Below are 24842 nucleotides of genomic sequence, written 5' to 3' on the forward strand. Positions count from 1 at the left end.
TGGGTGAATAAGTTGATGGACCGGGAGCAGTGTATCTTCCTATATTCTTGTTCCTATAGCATCAGTTGGTCCGTATGTAGAACTAGTGAGCCCAGGATGTTGCTCTGCACTCCTTGGGCATGGGTGGGGTGGGGTGGAAGGAGGGGAGCGAAAAATAAATGTGTAAAATGAACTTTTAGGTCCCAGGCTGCCTTCTGGAGCACAGAACGTCACTTGTGAATCCTGATGGCAGTGTCTAGTTCCTCAATGTTACGAAGAAGCAGGAAACTAGTTTGTTCTAAGTGGTAAACAAATGCTTTAAACTTCCCCATGTCACACAAAGGACCTGGGAAGCACACAAGCCCAATGCTCATGTCCCTCCTTCTTGTCACAACATCAACAAAGCCAGTGGCTGTGCTTTGATCCCAAAGAACATACTTGCAGCAATTCTTCTCCCATTTTCTGCTAGCCTGTGCTTCAAGATCTGCAGAAGACACCATCCACATTATCCAACCGATGAGCAGAAGCAAAGCTCATGCATTGGCAAAGCATGGTAGGTCCTTTTCAGTTGTGGCACCCCCATTGTGGAACTGTCTCCTCCGAGGGCTGCAGTTGTTTTCCTCCTTAATGAGTTTCGGGCATGGCATGAAAAACACACATCTCTAAGCCAGAGTGATGCAGCTTGGTTTTCTGTTAGGATTTCTGCTGTGGTTTTGTTTCATGGTCCAGATTGTTTAATAGCAGGAATTTTTATTTGATTTTTTATTTAAAGTTTACTGTTTTAACTGGACAGATACCCTGGGATCTTTTTGTTTTTAAATGAGGGGTTAAAACATCACACCATATCAAGTGGTAGCCACATCACACACTGCACTTTAGCCACTTCTGCTCCCATTCTCATTGCTGTTTATGTTCACTACGGGCTCTAGTATTTTCTTATGATAACATTCATGTGCATTTGTGAACAAGAGCAACTGGTAGGAATGAAGGAGGCGCTGGCCCCTGTAAGTGAACGATGGCGTGCAAAAAAAAAAAAAAAAAGGACCCCAATGCAATCCCTGGCACCTTCAGGTAAGGCTGGGGAAGATTCCTGTCTGAAACCCTGTACAGGCACTACCAGTCAGTATAGACAAAACTGAACTAGATGGACCAGAGCGCCACTGCGTATGATAAATTGCAATGGAGGATCAATGTGTACAGTTCCACTTCAGTACAAATAAAATTAACTTAAGTACCTGCCCTGAAGAACGTTTAAAAATCAGACATGAAGGTTAGGGTCTCCCCTCACTCCCACTACAGCATCCAACCCCCCACAGCTGGGAAGGCGACAAGCAACCAGAGCAGAGGCAGACACATGCCAGTCAATCTGGAAGCTTACAGGAATAACCCGGTGGCTTCTCTCAATTACAATCTGCCTAGGTCACAAGCAAGGAACCTCAAGCTTAAGCTGTTGGTATCCAACCAGCAGCAATGGTAGCATTAGAAGCAGAGAATCTGTGCCTGTCTGACACAAGAGTGAAGAATATAAGGGGCTGCTTAGATTATTTTGGCATGAACAACCGTAGGAAACCGGCCTTATGCCACACTTGAGACAAGAGTGATTCAAATCTGCAAAAAAACACAACCACCCGGGGACTGCTCCAGAATGCATCGTCATGATCATCATGCATAATTTTTGTTAATTTTTTTTTAAAAAGGCTGTCCATATCCTGCCAATTCTCTCATTTATTCACTGTTTAAATCACCCTCTCTACTCCACCCCCCCCAACCCAATACAATGTGGCCTCCTCCTCCATCTCCCCCTGGCATGGCTTCCTAGACCAGCCTCTTCTCCCAGATGGCAAGAAGAGTGGGGGCAAGTGTTTCTAAAAGTTGCTTAGCGATGTAACGCACAGAGAGGTTTGCAAATGCTGACATTCTTGAAAGCATCCTTCGTGCTAGTCGCGTGTGGCAAAAGAGTGCCAAGCGCATGAACAGCCGGAGCAACAGAGGGGCTCTTGGGGTGGGGGTGGGAGGAAGCCACTTACCATCTAGACAGCAAATGGAGGGGGAGCAGCCACAACCTTTCGCAAGCTGGCTATCTCATGCTGTGGGTTTCCAATTAGAACCAACCCTTCCTTTGTTTCCATCTGGTCCTTTCTGACACCAATTAAACATAGATCAAAGGCCACATCTATACCACTGCCAGCCCTTAGCACTGCTCCAACACATGTTGCAGATGGCAGGGGGGAAGGTCTGTTTCTGGAGAAAGCAGATCAGGAACAAAAAGACCAGAGATGGTCTTCAAATGTGGGATCAAAGGTGGGCAGGTTCTGGATTGGAGATGGGATGGGTGTTTGTGTCTATGTCAGTGTTTTTCAACCACTGTTCCGCGGCACACTAGTGTGCCGCGAGATGTTGCCTGGTGTGCCGTGGGAAAAATTGAAAAATTACTTTATATATAGTCAATATAGGCACAGAGTTAATTTTTTTAACATTTTCTAATGGTGGTGTGCCTCGTGATTTTTTTCATGAAACAAGTGTGCCTTTGCCCAAAAAAGGTTGAAAAACATTGGTCTATGTGGCTAGAAGGCAGAAGTTGCTCAGACTGAGGACTCAAGCCTGGAACAACATCAGCTTTACAGATCCAGTCAGGCTTGCACTGGTTCCTTAGGTCACACGGTCTGGCTGAGTTGAGCTCTAGTGACAAAGTTGACTCAAGAGGCACCCCTGTCTACATGCTGGAGCTCAGTGGCAGAGCATCTGCATGCAGAAGGTCCCAGATTCAATCCATGGTGTATTCTGACTCTGTATAAGGCAGATACCAATGTCCATAGCTTCTCCCCATTAAATACCATTGTCTATTACCCAACCATTACTGAATATGGTAGGCAACTGAGTTACTGTGTTACAGATACAAAGATACTTCCATTTCAGCGTAAGGCCATTTCCCACTGCTCACAGAGATGAAAAGACACAAAATAAAAGGCATGTATTGTAAATAGCTGGTTTGCAATTGAAGCAATGCTTTTCTATTTGACATGAATCAAGTTGTGAGCTGCAGTGGAAAACTCGCTTCACTCTGCTAGAGATTAAGCTGGGGGGTGGGACAGAGAATCTAACCACCAGAGAGCCTGGAGCAACTCAAGAGAGGTGTTAACAGATCACTAACGCCAAAGTACGCAACACATTTGCTCCAGAATAGTCTCCAAAAGCAAAGGGACTACTTCTCCAGAGCATATTTCAACTCTGTGAAGCCAATCCAGATGGCTAGTTATGAACACAGGGGAATACATTTGGACTAAACGCATGTGTGAATGTCAGCTGCATCCTTCTAAAAAAAACAAACAAACACCTGTCTCTTGATGCACAGTTATTGTTCTGTCTGAATCCCTGGTCACCGATTCCTGAGTGAATAACTAAGTCTTACAGTGACCCTTCATCCAGAAGGAAAGATTTCAGTAGCTCTGTGGGTTGGAAGTGGAAAAGAGAGAAGCTATCTACTCCAAGTAGAAGCTGTCTACTCAGTTCAGGGGTGGGGGGCTGAACAAAATGATCTCAGTGGGCTCCTACCCCAAATTGTACCCTCACCACTGATACAGTGACTTATTTGTTTGTGTCTCCCTTTGGACCCAGCCCACACCATTGCTCATAAATTTGTACTGTTCTTCTCACTGTTTGCTCTCTCAGGGGCAGCAACATGATGGTCAAGTAGTTCCGGGGGCTCGACTGAACAACAACAACAAAGCTGCCTTGGGTGGTTCTGTAGTTGGGACCAGAAATATAGGGTATGTTGCTGTTGTTGTTTAGTTGTTTAGTCGTGTCCGACTCTTCGTGACCCCATGGACCAGAGCACGCCAGGCACTCCTGTCTTCCACTGCCTCCCGCAGTTTGGTCAGACTCATGTTGGTAGCTTTGAGAACACAGTCCAACCATCTCGTCCTCTGTTGTCCCCTTCTCCTTGTGCCCTCAATCTTTCCCAACATCAGGGTCTTTTCCAGGGAGTCTTCTCTTCTCATGAGGTGGCCAAAGTACTGGAGCCTCAGCTTCAGGATCTGTCCTTCCAGCGAACACTCAGGACTGATTTCCTTCAGAATGGATAGGTTTCTTGCAGTCCATGGGACTCTCAAGAGTCTCCTCCAGCACCATAATTCAAAAGCATCAATTCTTCAGCGATCAGCCTTCTTTATGGTCCAGCTCTCACTTCCATACATCACTACTGGGAAAACCCTAGCTTTAACTATAAGGACCTTGGTTGGCAGGGTGATGTCTCTGCTTTTTAAGATGCTGTCTAGGTTTGTCATTGCTTTTCTCCCAAGAAGATTACCCTATCACATATTTTATATAGATATACAATATTCACAGCAACTGCTGGAAGACTGCAATGTAAGATTTCAGAAGTATCAAGGAGGCATGTGTCAGGATTGCAACCCACAGCATGCCCTGAACTTGGGCTAAAAAAGGTAAATTCCAAGACGGAGGGGCTGCAATTCCATAGCAGAGCACCAATTTTGCATGTAGAAGGTCCATGTTATATTCCGATAAACATTTATTGTTCATTTGGGAATGTTCTCTAATTACTTTTAGTTCAGTTTCACTTTATTTTCCATTGCCTGCGGTTGGTAGTTCAGTTCAGGAGAAGCCTACAATTGGCTCTCATATTCTCAGCCCCATTGGACAGCCTGGTTGTTGAATTATTGCAATCCCAAATTCAATCCCAGCAAACAAAACAGGTAGGAGGCAATGTAAAAGATATCTACTTGTGCCCTGCCTTGGTCTGGTCCCAGAGCCACAGGTGAGGGGGAACTAAAAGCTCAGGATAGGAGGCTGCCCAAACCCTGGAGGAATAAGGGAGCAGCAAGGGGAATCCTGTATTTTTGAAGTTTTTATATTTATATTTATATTTGTTTATATTTATATTTTTATACAGTATGTGATCCTTGGGTGAAGGGCAGTATAGAAATTTAAAAAATGAAATGAAATGAAATGAAATGAAGGGTCCTAAACAGAATCTGAGCTGAAGCACAGTGAGGAAGTCCAAAGGTGGGCTTCAATAGCTGGGTCAGGAAGCAAAGCTGAGATGAAGCAAAGCAGAGAATGCAAAGGTAGGCAAGGTGTTTTCCCCAAGAGCAAGGTATTAGCAGGCATCAGTTGCAGGGGGGTGGTCAGTGTCATGCTGTTGTGCAGAGGGTGGTTGGATGATGAGGAATGGTAGAAGCTCAAATTGGGAGAGTCTAACCTGTAAGAATTTTAATGTACCCTAATATCTGTTGGAAGCCGCCCAGAGTGGCTGGGGAAACCCAGCCAGATGGGTGAGGTACAAATAAATTATTATTATTATTATTATTATTATTATTATTATTATTATTATTATGATGTCCTAGTGTGTTGAGGAATGAGAACTTGGGACCGCAAGAGCAGTGTGACACAGAGGAGGTCCCAGTGGACTGGGAGGTTGAAAGCTGGATTCTGGAGAACCACCTTGTGGCTTGTCAGAAGAATGGCCCACCTCTTTGAAATCAGGAAGCTTAAGTGCTGCATCACCAGCTGTGAAGGTGACTATGGCACCTTCCCATCACCTTTGTCCTCACAACAATCCTTGGCTAGGCCAATCAAGGAATGCACTTGGGTCTCTGCAGTGTAAATCTACAGTAATACTCTGTTACATTAGCAGAAGACTTGGAGGTTGCTCAGGATCTGATATATTGGAGAGAGTAGGGGAAAGGGGCCACTTCTGGGATTTGATTATGTTATGCTGGCTGTTAAGTTTGCATTTCTTAATGCTACTCTTTTAATTTTAGATTCTTTAAGTCTCAAATTTGTTTGATTTTAATTATGTTGTTTTATTTGATTTTTTGTTTGTTTAGAATCTATGGATTGTGAGCCACTTGGGGCTTTGATTTTGAAAAAGTGGCATACAAGTTGAGATTTCATCATCATCGAACACTCTTGCTAGTTTTGAAAACATCTTCCCTTAAGGACAATATCCATTCACTGTAAATTCTAAAAGTCCTGGAGCACATTTTTGTTGCTGCCAAAACATGGCAAATAGTATCCCCTCTTGTAACTTTTTGGGTGATCACACGGATTGCTCTGTTCTGGAATACAACTTAAGTTTGGCTTCATTAATGTTTTAAAATGTATATTTTGGGTATTGCTCTCTTTCAGAAGAATGTCGGGAGAGAAGGTAGGGGCAGGCGGTGTAGGGCTTCTTGAGCTTATAATGTAAATAAGGAAAAGGTGTTTTGAAATCAGTGGCAAGAAAAACATGTATTTAACTTTAAGGAAGCAATTTTCACTTAATTGATAGTATTTCTGTTTCTAACTGAGCAGCTATTATGCCTCTTATTGCAATTAATTTTGGTTACTTCAGTCTCATTGTGCATGCCTCTGACAGCATATCATTTCCCTAAGCTTCTGTTTGATTGATCCAGAGCCCAAACAACCACATTATCTGGCGTCAACTCATTGCTCTGCCTTTATTTTTAAAATATTTTTGTAGTGGTCTCACACAACAGTCTAAAACACATACGAGAGATTCATCTTGGAAGTTGAACTGGAAAGTACCTAAATGGGAGAGCAACTGTGTGATGACGCAGACAAGAGATAGACTTTGATCTGCCAGTAGATTCAGGATTATTTGCATAGCCTCCAAATAGTTCAAGAGCAGGGTGGTGAAGCATATTTACTATTCCATCATGATGCCACTTTATGTAACTGATCATGTGATTAAAGTGGCAAATTCTCTTATAACCCCATCACAATATGTGGTTGTTTCAAGGCTTTCCCCTCCATTTGGGGTATTGGGGGGGGAGGGGTTGAAGCGTGTTTGAAGAATGCACTTGTGCCCAATCCCAACTACACTTTCCAGGCTTCTAGAGTGAAAAGTCATGGAATTTGATACTAGTTCAAGTTTATTTTTCACTCTTTTTGCTTATTCTAGATTAAGCTGTACTACACGTGATGACGGATTGAATAAAGAAATTGCTGTAAAAAAAATGTTTCAGCAGGACTACTTCCTTCTCATCCTTTATCTAGGAACTGTGAGCAAGCTGAACATATTGTTAAATACAGACTAATAGATGTTGATCTACAAGGACTTTGTCCTCCCCTTCCCCATTCACTCTGTCTTAATTCTAACCATGGCTTAAACCAGTTATCTGGTTTAAGGAAGTTTTCTTTTCTTTTCTTTGGCATGCTTTAATGCATCACCCTCAAAACTTTTTAGGTGGATATAATAAAGCTTCTGTAAGCAGCAGATATTGTCCTCAGAATAACAAAGAGGTGGAGTCAGTTTTGCATGTTCTTTTTCTTTTTTTTTATGAAGAATTTATTAGCATTTTCATAATACAACACACACCCAGACCCACACCTACAAATACAAAACAAATACAAATACATATATTGCCAGGATTCTTCTTGTTGTTTATATACCTAACAAAAAAAAATTCTATTTCCAAATCTTGACATTTGACTTCCCCTGCCTTTTCACCTTCGGTTTTAAATCCATATTTTACTTTCTTAACAGCTTTTCTCTAAAAAAAAAAAAGGAGTTTAACTTCAATTAAACATAACACAATTATCTTAATCATCCTATTGCATCATAAATCTTATCAAAATATTCTTATAAAGTCTAAACTTATTTCTTCTGTCCTTTATCATGCTGCTTTTTAACTTAAAATCCAATATCTCCTTACTTATTCAAGATAAACTTATAACTAACAACCTTCACACTCCGATTTCAGGTACCATAACAGACCATTTAAATTTTACATTTAATACTTCACCCCACACCCCCTCTGTCCATTGTCTTTCTCTGTCTTTCGCCGGAACCAATCTTCCAGTTGTCTTCTTTTCGCAAATGTCCACAGATCCAGGCCACATTCACAACAGACCTTGCATCGAGCTTCAGGATACACATCACATCTTTTCTGGGCTCCTCCGCTTCTTTGTACCATACTTCTTCTTCTTGTAGATATCTTAATTCTATGTCCCTTGCCCCCAAGCTCTCACCTCGGGGTCTGGATATTGCAGATTTTGCCGTTCCGGGACTGCCACCCCCAAAGAACGGTTCCTTTTCCCGGAGTCGCCCAGCCATTTCAGACCATCCTTCAAGCATCCCTTCTAACTCTTTGCCAAGGTTTTCTTCCATTGTGTAAAACTTTTGAAAAGCCTCCTCTGTGGAAAATAGATTTTTTTTTATTTATAATCCCACTCAAGACTTGCAATTTCCGATTAAGCAGTTCCAGCCTCAAGACAGTAAGCATTTCTTCATCCGTTAGTCCAGAATTCAAAACAAGTTCAAACACAAAGTCCAGCATTTTGGGGGAGAGGGTGAGTGTCAAATTACAGTTCCTGTCTCTTCCTTCCTTTGTTTCAATTGTTTCCCACATCAGTCCAGATTTTCCATCGCCATTTTTTCTGAAGCCAGAGCGTAAAGACCAAAACTTTAAATGGAGATATTTTCTGCCCACTTAGTCCCCAGAGGGAAATCTCAGCAGTCTCAGTTTCCAAATTCCAAACACTTTGTATCCATTATTGTAGCAGCAGTCACTTAAACTGGTTATTTTCTTTCTCTCCCGAAGGGAGGAAGGCAGGCTCCCTTTCCTCTTCCCCCCGGATCGTTCCAAAGATATAAAAATCAATCAAGTACTCACAAGCACCGGGTTCTTTCAGATCATTAAGGACAGGTAGAACTTAGACGCTCATCACAGGATTTGTCGCCGCATTTGCATCCCGGTTGGGGCATGTCCCCTATAGCCCGGCTCCGTCGTCCCTTCACCCCCACTCCCCCTTTACAGGGGGAGCAAGGGAAGGGTTCGGAGCCACAACGGGCACAGCCGGGGAGCCCAGGGTGTGGGACGCTCTTCCCGCACCCCACCGGAGCCCCGCTTTGCGGTAGCGGGGCTCCAACCCCCGGGATGGACTGGGCGCCTCGCAGCCGAAGCAGCCCACGACCACCCGCAATGGCGTCGCCGCCGGAAGTCTTGCATGTTCTTTTTCAATATAGATTGAAGCACAGAACTACATAACTCTGATACATTGTGCAGTCTTTCACTAGCCAATCTTCACAGTCTTGGTCAATCATTTCATTGGAGGGCTCTAACTTTTTAAATCACATGACAAACTCCAAGATTCCTAAATGTAGTGATTTCACTTAACTCATTATTGCTTTTTATCTGAGCTCGTATATTTTTATGTTGTGTAATGTTTTTATTTTATTTGTGGTCAGAAAATAAATAATATCTGGATATGGAAGCAATTCAAGCAGGCCAATTCACACCATGCCTGTTTTTCTTTCCCAGCTGATACCCTGTTGGGCTTTTGGAGGCCACAGTTCTTGTTGGACTGGTTTTTCCTTTGCTTTCCATTTCAGTTTCCAGACTTATAAATGTCTACATAGTAAGTCACTTAAGTGTACAGAAATCACAACCTTATTTTGTGGTGCCCCAGTTCTACTTCCAAACTGATAGGCACCTGAGTTTGCCATCAGAGCAGTGCCGGATTTACATATACCGGTAAGCTAAACAAGCTATAGCTTAGGGCCCTACTCTCTTGGCAGCCCCCCAAAAAAATTAAAGAAAAAACAAACTGGATGTACATTTCCAAAATATAAGCCTGCTCCCTAAAATATCACTGGTTTGCTCATTTCTATATATAGGGTACCTACATTCTGCATGGGCAAATGGCTTTGATACCTATTAGGTCCACAAATTATCATATAACATAAAATCAACACAAAAAACAGTGACAATTTGTTGTTGACAAAGGACAGCTTAGGGCCTCATCAAACCTAAATCCGGCCCTGCATCAGAGGGAATTATAATGTATTAACTGCCTATCCCAAAAGTGATTTTGAAAAAAAAAATAGAGTTTTATATAAAGGTATTCAATAGCTGTGTACGAAAACAAACATAAACACTGTCTTATCAGACCACAGGTTGACCTGGCTGTTCACTGCCTAATCTAATTGGCAATGCATCCCCAGCATCTTTTTCAAATATGCTTTCTGAGACACTTTAAGCCCCTTTAAGACTGGGGCTGCCAGGGATTGAATGTGAGACTTCCTACATGCAAAAAAACATGCTTTTCCATGGAGCTATGGCCCTTCCCCTAATAATTGTTCTAATGACATCCTAACACACACACACATACACACACACACACACACACACACACTGTTGACACCATGCAAATCTCTGGCTTTCCAGTTAGCAGATGCTTTGCTGCAGCCTTTCCCTGTTGCTGCCTCTTTTGTGTGTTTTGGCTGCATTTAGTTTGCCTTCTTTCCCGGAGGAAGGCCTGCTGCTTGATACACCTGTTAAACGACACGGAACAGGTGGCTAACCTTATGGGCTTCTCCCACCTGCAAGGAAGGAGCTTTTCATAAAGATTAAGAAGAAAAAGTCTTGCTATCTGCTCTGCCGAAGAAACAGCCACAACAAACAGGAGAGGGCTGAAGATGAATCGATCAATAGCTGATTTGAGAAGGAAGCATTAGCACCTTTTGAATTATGCTAGCGGCACACTGGAAGCTGCTTTGCACTGCACCAGGATGGGTTACTCAGTGTTGCTGACTCTGACAGGCAGTGGCCCCTCAGGGTCCTAGGAAAAAAGCACTGCCTAACTCTGCTTCCTGAAATCTTTTCAAAGATGATTGAAAGGAGAACATTCTGTAGGAAAACAACTGCAGCACAGAGCTTATCCTGCTCTTTCTCTCCAACCCCCAAAATAGTGGTCCCCAATGAAAACAAGTTGTAGAGCCACTATTTAAGACTTTGGAAGCAGCCTTCCAACAAGCCAGACTAGTCACCCATTTAGCCCACAGCTATCTATGCTGACAGACCGAAGTGTTTCCCGAAGCTGCTATCAAGTACTGTAACATTTTTCTGGGGACTGAACCTAGGATTTGTATTAGGCAGAACTTTCAGCACATCAAAAGTCTGCCTCAAATTTGGAGGTGGGAGGGAAAGGGAGAACAAGGCCACCACCCCTTCTTTTGTGTTTTTTTGAGGTGGAACAAATTTTCAGTGACGGGGGCTAACCGGCACTTCTCTGGCTCCTTACTATTCCTGGCTAGCAGATATCGCTGCCTGCTGAAAGTGCTTGTTTCATCAAGCATATTTAGTGAATCAGTTTCATCATTGGTCAGTCATTTGTTCTGTACTTAATGATTTTATAAACCTATGGTATTTTAACTATTTCACTGTAAGCTGCCATTATATTTTTCTTATGGGTTGCCTACTTATAAATAAAGAAGTATTGGCTATATACAGCGCTTCAGTGTTTTGGAAATCTATTTTAATCTACTAACATATTACCTGTCCAAAGCTTCTCCAACAGAGGAACCAAAAAACAAAAAACAAAAAAGTCAACAATTGTTGCCAAGCTCTCCCCACTCTGTAACCATGAGGACCAGAAGCATGCAGGGGTTATTTTAAAATAAAAGTTTCTCAGGAAGCCTATTTTCTGTACCAGATTCCAAGCTGGTAAGCACAGAAAGATGCTAGATCAACGATCCAACAGCAAGATCAACCTCACACACTTTGTTTTTCAGTTTTTTCAGCAAACTGATAATGTCCAAATGAGAAGCATTTTATGCACCAGCTTCTCTCAATTATCCTGAATGATTATTGCTGTTGGCAGACTTAGGAAGCTTTAGATCACATATATACACAGTTGTAGAATACGTAAATAGGATGACTAACAGATCTAGGAACATTCAATCCCTTGAATCTTTAATAACATAAATAAATGCAAACAAGAGCTAATTTTAACTGCCGCTTCAAACAAAACTGGAAAATGTGTTTAAGCTATTATTTTTTTCAAATACAACTCTAATAGAAGCCATCACACTTTCTAATGTGCTGTATATAAAGTGTTCATTTCTACAGGGCTGGAATGAAGAAGATGGCCCTGTATTACTCTTTACCTATATCCAGTGCTTTCCCCCCTCAGTACTCACCATGAAGTTGTTGCAGTAAGTGCCACACTTTTTAACAACAAAAAAGGTGCCGGTACTGCATAACCTTGAGTACCACCTGAAAAAAGCACTGCCTATATCACACTCATTATGCATGGCACACTACCAGAGACTGCCAGAACCACAGACTTCCTGGGGGTCTGGCCTGCAAAGGAAGAAATAGAAGATTTCTACTATGTGGGCAGGCCCCCGACTACCCACCATGTCTCCTGGAGAGAATTCCAAATATCAGTAGCCCTTTCATGCATCACACTTGGAAATATCTAAGTTCAGCCAGTGTAGGAAGATGCTTACAGGTCAGATTCCTTATCCATCAAGGAACCATCTTCCCCTATGTCTTGTAGGAAAATTTCACAGATGGGTGGGACCACCCGCCTGTCAATCTCCTGATGCAACTGGGACTTCAAAGCACCTTGCATGACTTGCAAAGGGATGGTGCTTTGAAGTGTGACTGATGGGCAGGGACTTCAAATCTGCTACATCTCTACATGCTCCACACCTGATGCCACATTGGGGTAGGACAGGTGGGTATAGTTGGGGGGGGGGGGGAGTATCCCGAGCCAAACTGGGACCCCTGCCAGACCCAAATTGGCTGATGGGATGGAAGGTCCCCACTCCTACTCTAGGTCCATATTGTCTATTCTGGCTGGCAGCAACTATTCCTTGGAATACTGCACTTTTTAAACACCTACTAAAAACATTTTTCTAGAGGCAAGCCTACCCAGGCATATAATTTTATTATGTATATCTGGGGTTTTTTAACAGTTGGTTTTATCTGTATTTTGATATTTTATCATGTATACTGTTTTTAAAGCCTGTTTAATTAATATTTTCATGCTAATTCAGAAAAAAACATTATTATTATTATTATTATTATTATTATTATTATTATTATTATTATTATGTATATAAATTTTGCTTAAAAAATAATATAATCCAAGCATTGGGGCAGTTTCAGCTAAGCAGGTGAGGAAAATTCTGAGAAAGAGAGACAGAGACAGAGAGAGAAAGAAAGGGAGAGAGATTCCCAACATTAGCCCTCCTCACAGTAGATCAATTGAAATTAATAGGCATGACTTAGGCCTACTAATTCCCATGGGTCGACTGTTGGATAGAACCATAAGCCTCCAGTGTGTCCTCTCTTAACAGCAATCTACTTTTTTTTAACTAAAAAGTCCCAAAAGTCTTAACTTCCCCTAAAGTGGAATGTTATCCGAGCCTTTTCTGATCCTGCCTGCTATGCAGGGAAGCAAAGATTTGCACACAGCCAGCCAAGACCAAGTTCTGAGTCTCACAGGCTTCCACAAAGCTGGCTGTTTCTTTGTTCCACCCAGAAGTGCTGGTTATTTGGTCCCCGCAATGGCCTCAATTCTGGCTGGACCTTGATTCCCTTTCCCCTCTCTCTTCCAGCAACTCCTGGGCTAGCTAAGCCTAGAGCCACAACTTTGTAGCGTGGCCAGGGAAAAACTTAGAGGGAAGAAGTTCCATTTTTAAAAAGCAAATGTTAGAGAGCCATCAAGTGGTAGAAAACAAGTACAGAACCAGCTGCCCGCAATTTTGCAAAGCAATGAGACACTAAAGACCTTCCTGCTTTATCACCAATTAACACAATTTCAAAAACAGTATTTTGGTTAGCGATATTTCACGATTATCAAACCTCTAATACACAAAGAGTAGTATACACGCAATACTCTTAAGGCAACATATATTTAACAGATTTTTTTTCTATTCTGCTTTTCTTTGAGAATTCAAGGTGGCTAAAAATTCAAGTTTGATCAAAATATCTGGAGTACAAATGACAAAAATGTAGAATCACAGAAGCAGAATAAAGTTTCATCTATAAACAGGAGGAGTAGAGTGGGCCACTTGTTCATCATCAAAAAAAGAGGGCATATTTATGTGTATACTTGCAACTTTAGAAATAATTACCGTAAATTAAATAGAAACACAATGCATCCCACCATAGTGGGGAAGACTATGACCAGGTGGTCTGTGTGCCTGTGCTGTCTGCTGTCCAAGTGCTGTGAATTGTTGATGGTAAAGTTCAAGGCCCTTCAAAGAGGACTGCCCTCGGACAACCTTTCAGATGCAAGGACTGTCCTCTATAAAGCAGGACACATGGCCACCCTAGCAATTGCCTTTCCTTCTGTGCAGATCGCTGCTCTCTCTTCTGATGGTTCTTTCTCTTCAGATTGAACTTGGGATAGGACAGCCCTTCAAATACGACTTGTTTTCATTAGCATTTGTGTTGTATCATGTAAAGGTGAGAGAGGGTTTGGCAGCTCCTAACTTAAAACTGTTATTGCCAGCAGCTTTGTACCTGGCGTTGCTTGGGAATTCTAAGAACCCCTCCACCACCACCCCAAGAAAACCAGTGCTTTTTAAAAATCAGTGGCTAAAATCTGTGCAGTTTTGAAAGGTTCTGTTTGCCATTCTTGATTCAAAACGGCATCCATTGATTAAGTCTTGATTAAGAAACATTACACACTGCATTATGAAGGGAAGAAGATCTTTTTCTAATCTAACTAAGACAATGGGATTGACATGGAGTATTATAAAGTACACCACTATCACCATACTAGCTCAAAAATTAGAATCTGGGAAGATAATAATATGTTTAGATATAAAAATGTTGTTGTGCAGGACAATATTTTAACATTTGTTGTCATGAGGAAAAGTAATAATAATGCATCCCCTCCTTTGATATGAACACTTTCAAGTTAGAGCAGTGATAACAGGTATCAAAACTGTTCTAAGCTCATCTCACCAGGCTACATTTCTCCAGTTATAATAAATAAAATAAAAAATAATTAGCCAGAGTTCTGTTGGCAATGTGAAAGAAAAGAAGGCAGCTTCCCTCATATCTGTAGGCAATATCCAAAAGCCAAAAAAAACCCCAAATCCCTACCCTACTGGAAAATGATTAGTAAAATTATGAAAAAGATAATGGGGTATGTTACTCTTTTCAGTGTTCTTATTTATGATATTATTTAGATGAGTTTGTTAGAGGTGAATATAGAAAGCTGTCTTCTTATATGATAATGAAGCCAGAATTGTATATGCAAAAATAAGTAATCAGAAGTCACAAACACTACCTTTGATAAAGGACTGGCCTGATAAATTATGGGATTATGCTTTGATGACAAAATCAACATATTAAGTTTGAAACTTGTTGTTAACTAAAACAAACAAGCAAACAAACGAGATTTAAAGAAAACAAAAAACAAATTTATGACTCTTTGAAATAGAGGACTGTCCTCCATAAAATAGGACAAATTTTACCTTTCTTTTTAGAAAAGTATTGGAATGTTTAGGGTATTTGCAATCTGTTGCAGTATTGAGAGAAAGGGGTCACCAACATGGCGCCCATGAAGCATGAATGCCCTCAAATGCCCTTCCATAGAGCACACAGAGTTCCCTTCCTTCTGCTCAAATTAGGCTTGAAAGAACCATTCTATTGTAGCCAGTAATATAGGTTGTGGCGTGCTCTTAGTATGTGGCAAGCTGCCTGTTCTGCAAGCCAGCTAAGCAAGAAAAATGTGGATTTCAGAAGATTTTAAACTGCACCAACTACCATTAAGATTCTATCTGCTTAGCTACAAATACACTAGGCTAGCTTCATGTGAGACAATCTCTGAACACATCTGACATCTTAACAGACAGATAATCAGCAGGTGCCCATTTTTTAATTTCCGACATTATTATGCATGAATGGCCTTTCTGCATGCTCTGAGCAATGCAACAGGACAAGCCATGTGTTGTAATGGATACCAGATATTCAGAAAAGTGAGGTGAGTCGGGGGGGGGGAGGTATCGTAAAAAGAAAGAGGAAAAAGACCTATGAAACTGCTAAGGCCAGCAATCCCATCAAAATATGCAATAAAGAGATTTACGCTGTGGGTTAAAGCACAGAGCCTAGAGCTTGCCAATCAGAAGTTCTAATCCCTGCGACGGGGTGAGCTCCCGTTGTTCGGCCCCTGCTCCTGCCAACCTAGCAGTTCGAAAGAACGTCAAAGTGCAAGTAGATAAATAGGTACCGCTCCGGCGGGAAGGTAAATGGCATTTCCGTGCGCTGCTCTGGCTCACCAGAAGCGGCTTAGTCATGCTGGCCACATAATGGATGAGAAGATATGGTAGAATGCTCAGATGCTGAGGGAATTTAAGAGAGTTTGCAGTCCAACTTCTGTGAGGGAAGAAAAAGCTAGAAGTCTAGCTGGTGGTAAAAACCTGCACAAGAACAGGCAGGGATGATGTTCAAGAATGTAGGGAATGTAGGGAAGCTTTGGAACAGGAAGCGATATGTAAGTAGGCTCAGTGCTACTGTAGGCCTCTAATGAAACCAGAAGGCAGGAAAGATCTCATTATTGTATGGATTCTCATGACACTTTTACCTCATATACAGTTCCACTGGCACAGTGAAGCATTCCGTGACCTTGTCTCTGGTCCAGGATCCAGTCTCCTTCAAATTCATCCCCATTTCTAATAATAAATAAGAAGGTGAAAATTCTCAGGTTGCTTGTACAACCATTGAGAATTCAAGAAATAAATACTTACTCCAAGATGACCAAGAGAGAAAAAGCAGCTGGTTCAGAAATGCCACTGGGTAAGTTTGAAATTTAACGGGTAATTTATTTATTTATATCCTTCACATCTACTAAAAGTATCCATAGCAGCATGCAACATAATAATGATGGAAGGCACTCTACGCCACTGAGGCAACTTGAGCCTCAGGCGACAATAATGAATCCAGAGTACCTACACGCTATTTTAATTACAGGTGCTTATAACTTAATGTTTGTTTCACTGTTTTTTATAGTTGTAAAATGCTAAGAAGCCTATTCTGGCATTAAATGGTATATAAAATAAAATTTTGATTGGGCACTCCCACTGCTATTTTTCTTAATGGTGCACCATAACCACTTACGCAAAATTGACACCACAAATAGTTTTGTTTATGCTTCTGCATCCTCCTTGAGCTGTCTGCCAACTGGTCCTATTGTCACCTACTCTGCTTGACTTAGCTTCAGGTATGAATGAATCCCTGACGCATTCCATGATATGATTTGTTGCTGCTGTTTTCTGAATTGACGCCCGGTAGTTTCAAGCTAAACCTGAAAACAACATCCAATTAAGAAGAACAGAATAGGGGGGGGGGCTTACTTGAAGATCATTTTCCCTCCTCCATGTTTTTTGTTGCTATGGAAGCTTCCTTGATATATTTGTCCATCCTTGTCAGTCAGTAACCCGTGGCCTGAAAAGAGGGGGGAAATGGTAGCAAAAAATGGAAGACTTCCATGTACCAACCAAGAGCAAACCCAGAAATGTGCTTCCTAATCTCAATGTTTCTTTGTCATGCTCAAAGCTGAGCCCTCACCTCTTCCCATTCCACCCCAAGACCAAATACATAAGCTCCTGACTCAGGGATAGAGCTTCTAGCCATAATAATGTTTCTCCCTCCACCACTGGGATAATATGCCTCTGAATACCAGTTGCTGGGAATCACAGGTGGAGAGAACTGTCGTACTCATTTCTGGTTTCTGGGCTTTACTTTGGGGCACCTGGTTGGCCACTGTAAGAAAAGGATGCTGAACTAGATGGGCTACTGGTCTGGTCCAGAAGAGGTCTTCTTATGTTCTTATTGCATATCTGAACATGGAGAGTGGAGGGAGATTTTCAAGTTCCACACCTGATTGTGCAAGTAAGTGTGGAAGATAAGAAACACAAGTCCCTGGGGTGTCCTGTTCCCCACAAGGCATTGCACAAAGTCCAAAGTGACTCCTAACTTCACTCAAATGCACTTCTAACCAGTCCCTTGAATCAAAAGGTGTTTCTGTGCAAACAGAAAGCACTTCCACTCATGCAAGCCCACCCTGTCCAGATTTTCAACCAATGCCACCAAATGTGTTGCAGTCCTGCAAAGGGTGCTACTGAAAGCTGCAGAACCCCCCAAAACAGTACAGGATGTGACATGAGGGGTATAGCCAAAAATCTGAGGGAGGTGGTGGTGCTTGCATAAGTGGAAGTACTTTGAACTAATGCAAAAGCACATTAGCATATAAACCAGTGCTTCTGATTAAACTGGAGCCTTAATCTAAATCCCAAGACTCTAGGCTGGCACAATATATTTTTTGGGCCTGAAGCAGGGAATTCAAATGCCACCCCTTACAGCCCACCAGTTAACATGAATTCACACGGGGCAAAAATTCACTAGGAAATGTATATGTGCAAGAGCAGCTCTTATCATTTCAGCAGGAATTATATCAGAAAATGTACTGGTGCATTTGATCTAACAAAGGGATGGGGGACCTTTGACCCTCCAGATGCTTTTGGGCTCCACCTCATGCTGGCCCCACCTAGCATGGTCCAGTCTGGGGTGGTAGGAGCTGCAGTCCAGCAACACCTGGAAGGCCACAGGTTACCTATCCTTGGCCCTGTGTCAACTTTTTAAAATCGCAAGTAAATAAACTCACAATATGGGGTTGGATGTGTGTGTGCTGCTAAGACCTGCCCTCTCTGGCATGTCACTCTGCAAACCTTTTACAAGTGTAAGGGCAAACGTGTGAAGCAAGGAGTCTCCTCTTTTTACTGAGGCTCCTCACACAATTGACCTTTCAGACCTCTGCCCTCAAATTTGCAGAGTGCCATACAAGCAGTAATATCGATAAGCTGGAGCAGTTGGGATTTGGAAATACCACTGCTCTCCTTCACTTAGGAGATGTATCTTACCTATTCCTTATAAGTGATGGTGGTATCATTTTAGAAACAGTAAGGACTCAGCTACATTAGTAAAGAAACAGTGATTTGAATGCGCTATAAACACCAGATGGTGCCAGAGAGCAGAAATTTTTAAAACACCGTTTTCCATAGGGATTTTTTTATTTTGTTATAATGATCTGATTTCTGACTTATTTATAGAGCCCCCCCCCCCGGTGTTTAGATCCACCCTAAGTTATTTTCTCCAAACTAAAGTAGAATGTCAGTGCACTATAGTTACTGTGCAGGAAGGATTGTAGCTCAATGGTTCAGCACCTGTTTTGCATGCAGGTCCTAGGTTCAATCCCTGCATCTCCAGGTAAGGCTGGGAAACAACCATGTCCAGAGAGCTGCTACCAGTGTGGACAATACTGAACTAGTCAGACAGCAGCAGCTTCCTGTGTCTTAAGGGAAGGGTTGCTGAACTACAACATCCAGAAGTTGCTGAACTACAACGTCCATCATACCTGGCCACTGATCATGCTAGTTGGGGTTGATGAGAGCTGTAGTTCAACAGTATCTGGAGGGTCAAATGTTCTCCACACCTAGTATACACAGTACTGAGTTAAGATGGGTCAATGGTATGATTCTGTATAAGGCAGCTCTCTATGTACTTGCATACAAATAAAAAGAACACTTGGGTAGAGATAAAGAAATCTACTTATCTCCCACTATGCTATTTTTAATATGCAGCCTTGTGTGTAAGAGGGGAACTTTCCTAGTTCCGTGGCCTCAGCCCTGTCTTTCAGCTTACCTTCTCGTATTCCATAGGAGAACTCCCCTTCATATTTTCCACCATCTGCATAGCGAATGACTCCATGCCCATGCAGCTCTCCAAAGAGGAACTGGCCAGAATAAGTATTCCCTTGAATCAAATATATGATAAAGTAAAACACAGGGAGGAAATTGCTCCAGCAAATGCGACTTAATAATCCTTGGTGTTCCAATAAAGATTTTGACCGTTCTGTTCTTGATACAAGACATTACAAGTGAATAATTACCAACCGCTTTTTATTACCAGGGTAGCTTAATCAAGAACAAAGGAAGTGTTCATTGGGTCTTTATCTTACAAACTAATGGAATCGTAATCCGTATTCCTTTAGGTCTTTAACACCAAGGTATCTTAAAATGACATTAGTGCCATATTAAAAAAAGAAAAGAAAAGAAAAGATTCGTAGTACAGTATGTTCTTTATGGTTAGGGGATGGGTAAGAAGTACTTTAATTTCATAGTCAACTTAACAGCTTTTTGATGGCAGACAGTCATTCAAACCATTCATTAAAAAGAGCAGGAATGAAGTGGCACTATGAATGCAATTAGTGCCGTGGTCCTAAGTCCCCTTGGACTAAGTGAGACTTACTTCAGAGTAAACCTGCTCAGGCCTTGCATGTTTGAGCCAGTACATACCTTACCAGCTTTCTATAAACAAAAGCATTTCAAAATAAGAATAAATGAAATTTGAAACTAAAACTGAAATTGATAAAGGGTGTTGAATAAGCAGGATTTGCACTGCATCTTTAAACTATGGATGGTGGAAGAAGAAGCAGCCACTTGCAATTTTGCAGGAAAAAATATGCATGAAGTTACATGTTTACACACAGGCAGCACATTACCGGGTAATCTCTACACAGAAGCACCTGCCTCAATGAATTTTGCAATATGTGAAACATGTGAAATAAGCAGGCCTCAATGAAGAAAGAATGACCCCCCCCCCCATTTATACCTATACACAGGCATAAGAGGATGCTTAGATTGCAGGCAATAAGCTTTGGTGACAAGGAGGAATGAAATAACCTGAAGCCTAATTCAATAAATGAGTCCATTGGCAATAGATTTTTATGAGACCATATTAAAACAAACAAAATCTTAGGAAAGGGCTGTAGCTCAGGAGTAGAGCATCTCCCTTCCATGGAGAAGGTCTGAGGTCCCTGGCACCTGAAGTTAATAGGACTTCAGAGAGAAGGAGATGTGAAAGACAAAATACGTAGAATAAAAAGCAACAGAACAAAAATTTCTGAAAGAAGCCACCCAACAAGATAAATAATAAAAAAGATGAATAAACAAGATGAATGTTATCCAGCTGCCCTGGAAGGTGGATGTTACAATTGTGTAGCTGGGAGTGAGTAGATGGAAGTAGTTTTATACCCAGCAGGACAACTGCCTGCTCTGGTTTAAAACGGGGCCCCTCTCAGGAGAGAGATGGGAGAAGAATATTAGATGGTCTAGTGGGTGTTGCATCATGAGTCCATTAGTGCTTCAGAGATGGGAAGAGTGGGGCACATTTGTATGCTTGGCAGTAACCTTTTGTATGTGAGTTATTGCAGAGTACGAGCGGTTTGCTTGATAGATATATTGTACTGTATAATATATGTTGCCTTGCAATGCTCTCTTGACTTTATTTATGTTGCTATTATGTTTAGGCATATGGAGATTGTTTATGTATTTGTTTTTTTTTTATATATATAAATCATTTGACATGGTTTTTATTGCACTTATTTGTGTATACATAAATATTTATATATTCTTATCTACTGTAAACTGCTTTGGATAGTAAAAAGACTACAAATGGAAATAATAAACAAACAAGCAAACAGATGATGAGCAGCAAAAACAGGCTATAAATCATAGAAGTGACCCGTCTAGCTTTCTTAAGCAGGTAAGCAGAAGAGCTTATTTATTACATTTATATCCCAGCCTCTCCTCCCAGGAGTACATGGTTCACCCCTCAGGTAACCCCTATAACGACCCTGTGAGGTAGGTAAAGAGGCTGTGACTGGTCCATGGTCACCCAGTGAGATTCCTGACCGAGTGGGGATTTGAACCATGATCTTCCAAGTCCTAGTCCAGCACACTAACCAGTACACCACACTAGCTTCCTGGAGCACTTCCGCAATGGGGCAGCTATATAAATTAAGTAGGTAAATAAAAAATGGGGAAAGCAAGATGTCGCTTAGAGAGGAATCTGAAATATTTTCCTTGAAGCTTGAATTTGTTTTATTCTGGATTATTTGATGTTTTGTAAATGGCTTTGAGATTTTTGCTTTAAAATATAAAGTGGTATAGAAATAAAATGAAGAACAACAAAGTTCATTGATCAAAAATGAATGCCTGGACATTATGTTGTGGCGACCATAACCCATGTTTAAGGTGACACTTGGCAATTAGCTTATATATCTGAGTTTTTAACACTGATACCTTGGTACAATCTAGTTTAAAAACCCAAAGCCTGAGCAAAGAGTAATGTCTTAGACTGGCACCTAAAAGCTGACAATGTTAGCATCAAGCGTGTTTTCTTTTTCTTTTTAAAATTTATTTATTTATTATTAATGTTGCAATACATACATGAAATCTTTACATATATACACACACATATATGATACATATGCATTATATTGTAACTTCGCATTTTCACATTTCATTATGTACCAACATTTATCCATTTCTTATTTCTTGCCCTGTGTCTTCCCTCCACCCATGCGTGACTTCCTTGTTATTATTTTGTAACTTTATAATTGAGATTATATTTTTGTATCTTAATAATTAAACATTCATTCTTATATATCTGCTTAACTTAACCTAACTTTGTGAAATCAGTCTATACATATCAATAAATTCTTGTTGGAACATCTTTTGGTCATGTATTTTTCTACACATTTCCATTCCTGTTTGAGATTTTGATTAGATTGCATTCTAATTGTTGCCATTATTTTTGCTAATTCAGTCATTTCAATCATCAAGCATGTTTTCCTAGGGAAAGTGTAATTGTCCCATACTCTCACCCCCTCATTCTTTTGGACTTGATGGCAATCCTCTTTCCCTAGCCTCCTGGGCTGTTAGTTTCCTAAGCCCTCACTTAAGCCAGTCCCCGTTTACCTAAGGCCTTCTTCTGCTTACCTTGCCCTTTGCACTCTAGGACCTGGGCAGTTTAGCCAGAGGCCAGGATGAAAGCATCTCAGTCAATGACAAAGCATCAATGTTTAAGAACAGAACTGCATCGCCAATTGGAGTCAAAGGCTCCCTGAATGTATTACAATGTACAGAGAACGTACCACAAAAACCCACCTGTAGACGCCCAGTATCTGAGTCCGTTGCCCTTAATTTCCCCATCTACAAACTCGCCTTCATAATAACTTCCATCTTTAAACAGCAATTTCCCATGACCTGGAAAAATTAAAAAATTGAAAGGTCTCAGCAACAACCAGAAACTGCCTGTTTTGAGGAATTCAGTGGCTTGGAGACAAAGGAAAATAGGTAAGATAATCAAAATAGACCAGGAGGTGGGCAGTACAATACTGCACATATCTACCAGTAATCATTTTTTTAATGGATAGGGATGGAGCTGAATATTTGGAGAGCAAGCAAGGGAGAGCCAGCCAGAGCAGCAACTTTTAAAAGTAGCAACTTTGAACAACTTTATTATCAATCTCCTGATACCCTATGACAGGAGAAGTAATTCTTAAGCTTTAACTCTCTCTCAATTATTTAACCCTTGCTGCTGGGCTGCAGCTCAGTGCAATGTGGCAAGGGGGAGATGGTCGTACAGCTGCAGTGCCACCAGCAGGAGGCTCAATGGTGGTGAGTGCCCCACTGGTGGTGCTGTGACAGAGCAGGGTGGCACTTCCTGTTTTGCCTCAAGTGGCAAAATGAATCATACCACTCCTGATCTCAGGATTCCAGAACTTACAGCTGTCAGTTTTGAGGGAAGGCAGGTAAGGACCCACAGCCCAGGTGGGGCTCGCTAGCTCGGGGAGGAGCTTGCTACCTGGAGTAGGCGAGGGTCACATGCCTCATCAAGTATCCTGGCCAGGACACACTGGACGGGAGCACTCCAAACTACAACATTTTGTTGCAGGTCCCACTTTGTACTACTTAATAACACCTCTTGCAAACTAGAATGATACCAACGTCACAATGGCAGAGGACAAAGTTTGTTTCCCTTACCGTGTTTTCTCCCTTGCTTCCACTCTCCTTCATACTGGAAGAAAGAATTAGGGTAAACATAAAGTCCATAACCTGAAAGGAAGAAATGCAGAAGTGTAAGATGTCCAAAAACAGCAGCAGCAATTGAAATGAGGATCTTAAATACCGGTACCTAAAATAAAAACAAAGCAAGCCACTTTCAATATATACAATAATAAAAATTGTCATAAGTTTCCTCCATGCATTGAAGAAAAATTCATACTTTGTAGACTCATTTAAAAATTATTTGCTGTTCTTTTCCCTCAGCAACTGGCATTCAGACACTGACCCTACACATGGAGATTCTAGTTAAGCTATCATGGCTAATAAGCATAGACATGATTTCCTCTAATTCTTTTTTAAAAGTAACTAAGTGACCATTTGTGACAGCAAAGGATGTAAGTTAGCTACAGGAGTGGATAAGAAAATTATTTTTGCCAATCCTGAACCTGCTCAATGGATCTAGTTTTTTAAAAGGCTCTTTCTCTTAGAAGAAAATAAATAAGGGTTTGTATACAGAATGTCTCAGGTTCAATCCCCAGCATCTCCAGCTAACAGAATGTCAGGGGACATGTAATGAGAAAGCCCTTTCCCTGCCTGAGATGCCAGAGAGCGGCTACCAGTAAGAGTAGATCGTATTGAGCTAGATCAGGCATGTCCAACAGGTAGATCGTGATCTACTGGTAGATCACTGGCCATCTGTGGTAGATCACCGGTAGATCAGTGGCTCCCCCCAAAGAAGCTAAAAAACTTTGGCTCCCCTAAAAAGTAGCTCAACATATTTGCCCCGCACCCCTAAAATGACCTGAACCACCAAAAATAGGGCTTTCCTTCCTTAAAAAAAGCTCAATGTTACTTTCCTCTTCCCTAAAGAAGCTCAACAACTTTTACGTGAAACCGCCCCCCCCCCCCCCCAAAAAGGGGGTAGATCACTGCCAGTTTTTAACTCTGTGAGTAGATCGCAGTCTCTTGGAAGTTGGCCACCTCTGAGCTAGATCAAGGTAACTATTTCAGGCTGAAGGTCACTTGGTCACCCCTCTGGGGGCTGCATGGCAAGAACTGCAATTCTCAAGGCTGCTTTCCAAAATACGTTCCCAGCAGCTATTCTACAGTATTTTAAAACTTTTGCAACTTACACACATTTAATGTGTGCAGTCAGTTTTACACGTTTGACACACACACACACATA

General features: G+C 41.5%; 1 protein-coding gene across 1 annotated transcript in view; it reads right to left on the minus strand.

The window, feature by feature from the left end:
* MORN1 (MORN repeat containing 1) overlaps nt 1-24842 on the minus strand; it is a 66698-nt gene that overhangs the window by 40392 nt on the left and 1464 nt on the right. Inside the window, exons 2-6 of the mRNA XM_033156958.1 lie at nt 23636-23707; nt 22757-22855; nt 19449-19559; nt 17102-17192; nt 16333-16420 (exon numbers count right to left, since the gene is read on the minus strand). Coding sequence (XP_033012849.1) covers nt 16333-16420; nt 17102-17192; nt 19449-19559; nt 22757-22855; nt 23636-23707 — 461 coding nt within the window. The remainder of the gene's footprint in view (nt 1-16332; nt 16421-17101; nt 17193-19448; nt 19560-22756; nt 22856-23635; nt 23708-24842) is intronic.

The sequence above is a fragment of the Lacerta agilis genome, chromosome 8 (genome assembly GCF_009819535.1).
Source record: "Lacerta agilis isolate rLacAgi1 chromosome 8, rLacAgi1.pri, whole genome shotgun sequence".
NCBI lineage: Eukaryota > Metazoa > Chordata > Lepidosauria > Squamata > Lacertidae > Lacerta > Lacerta agilis.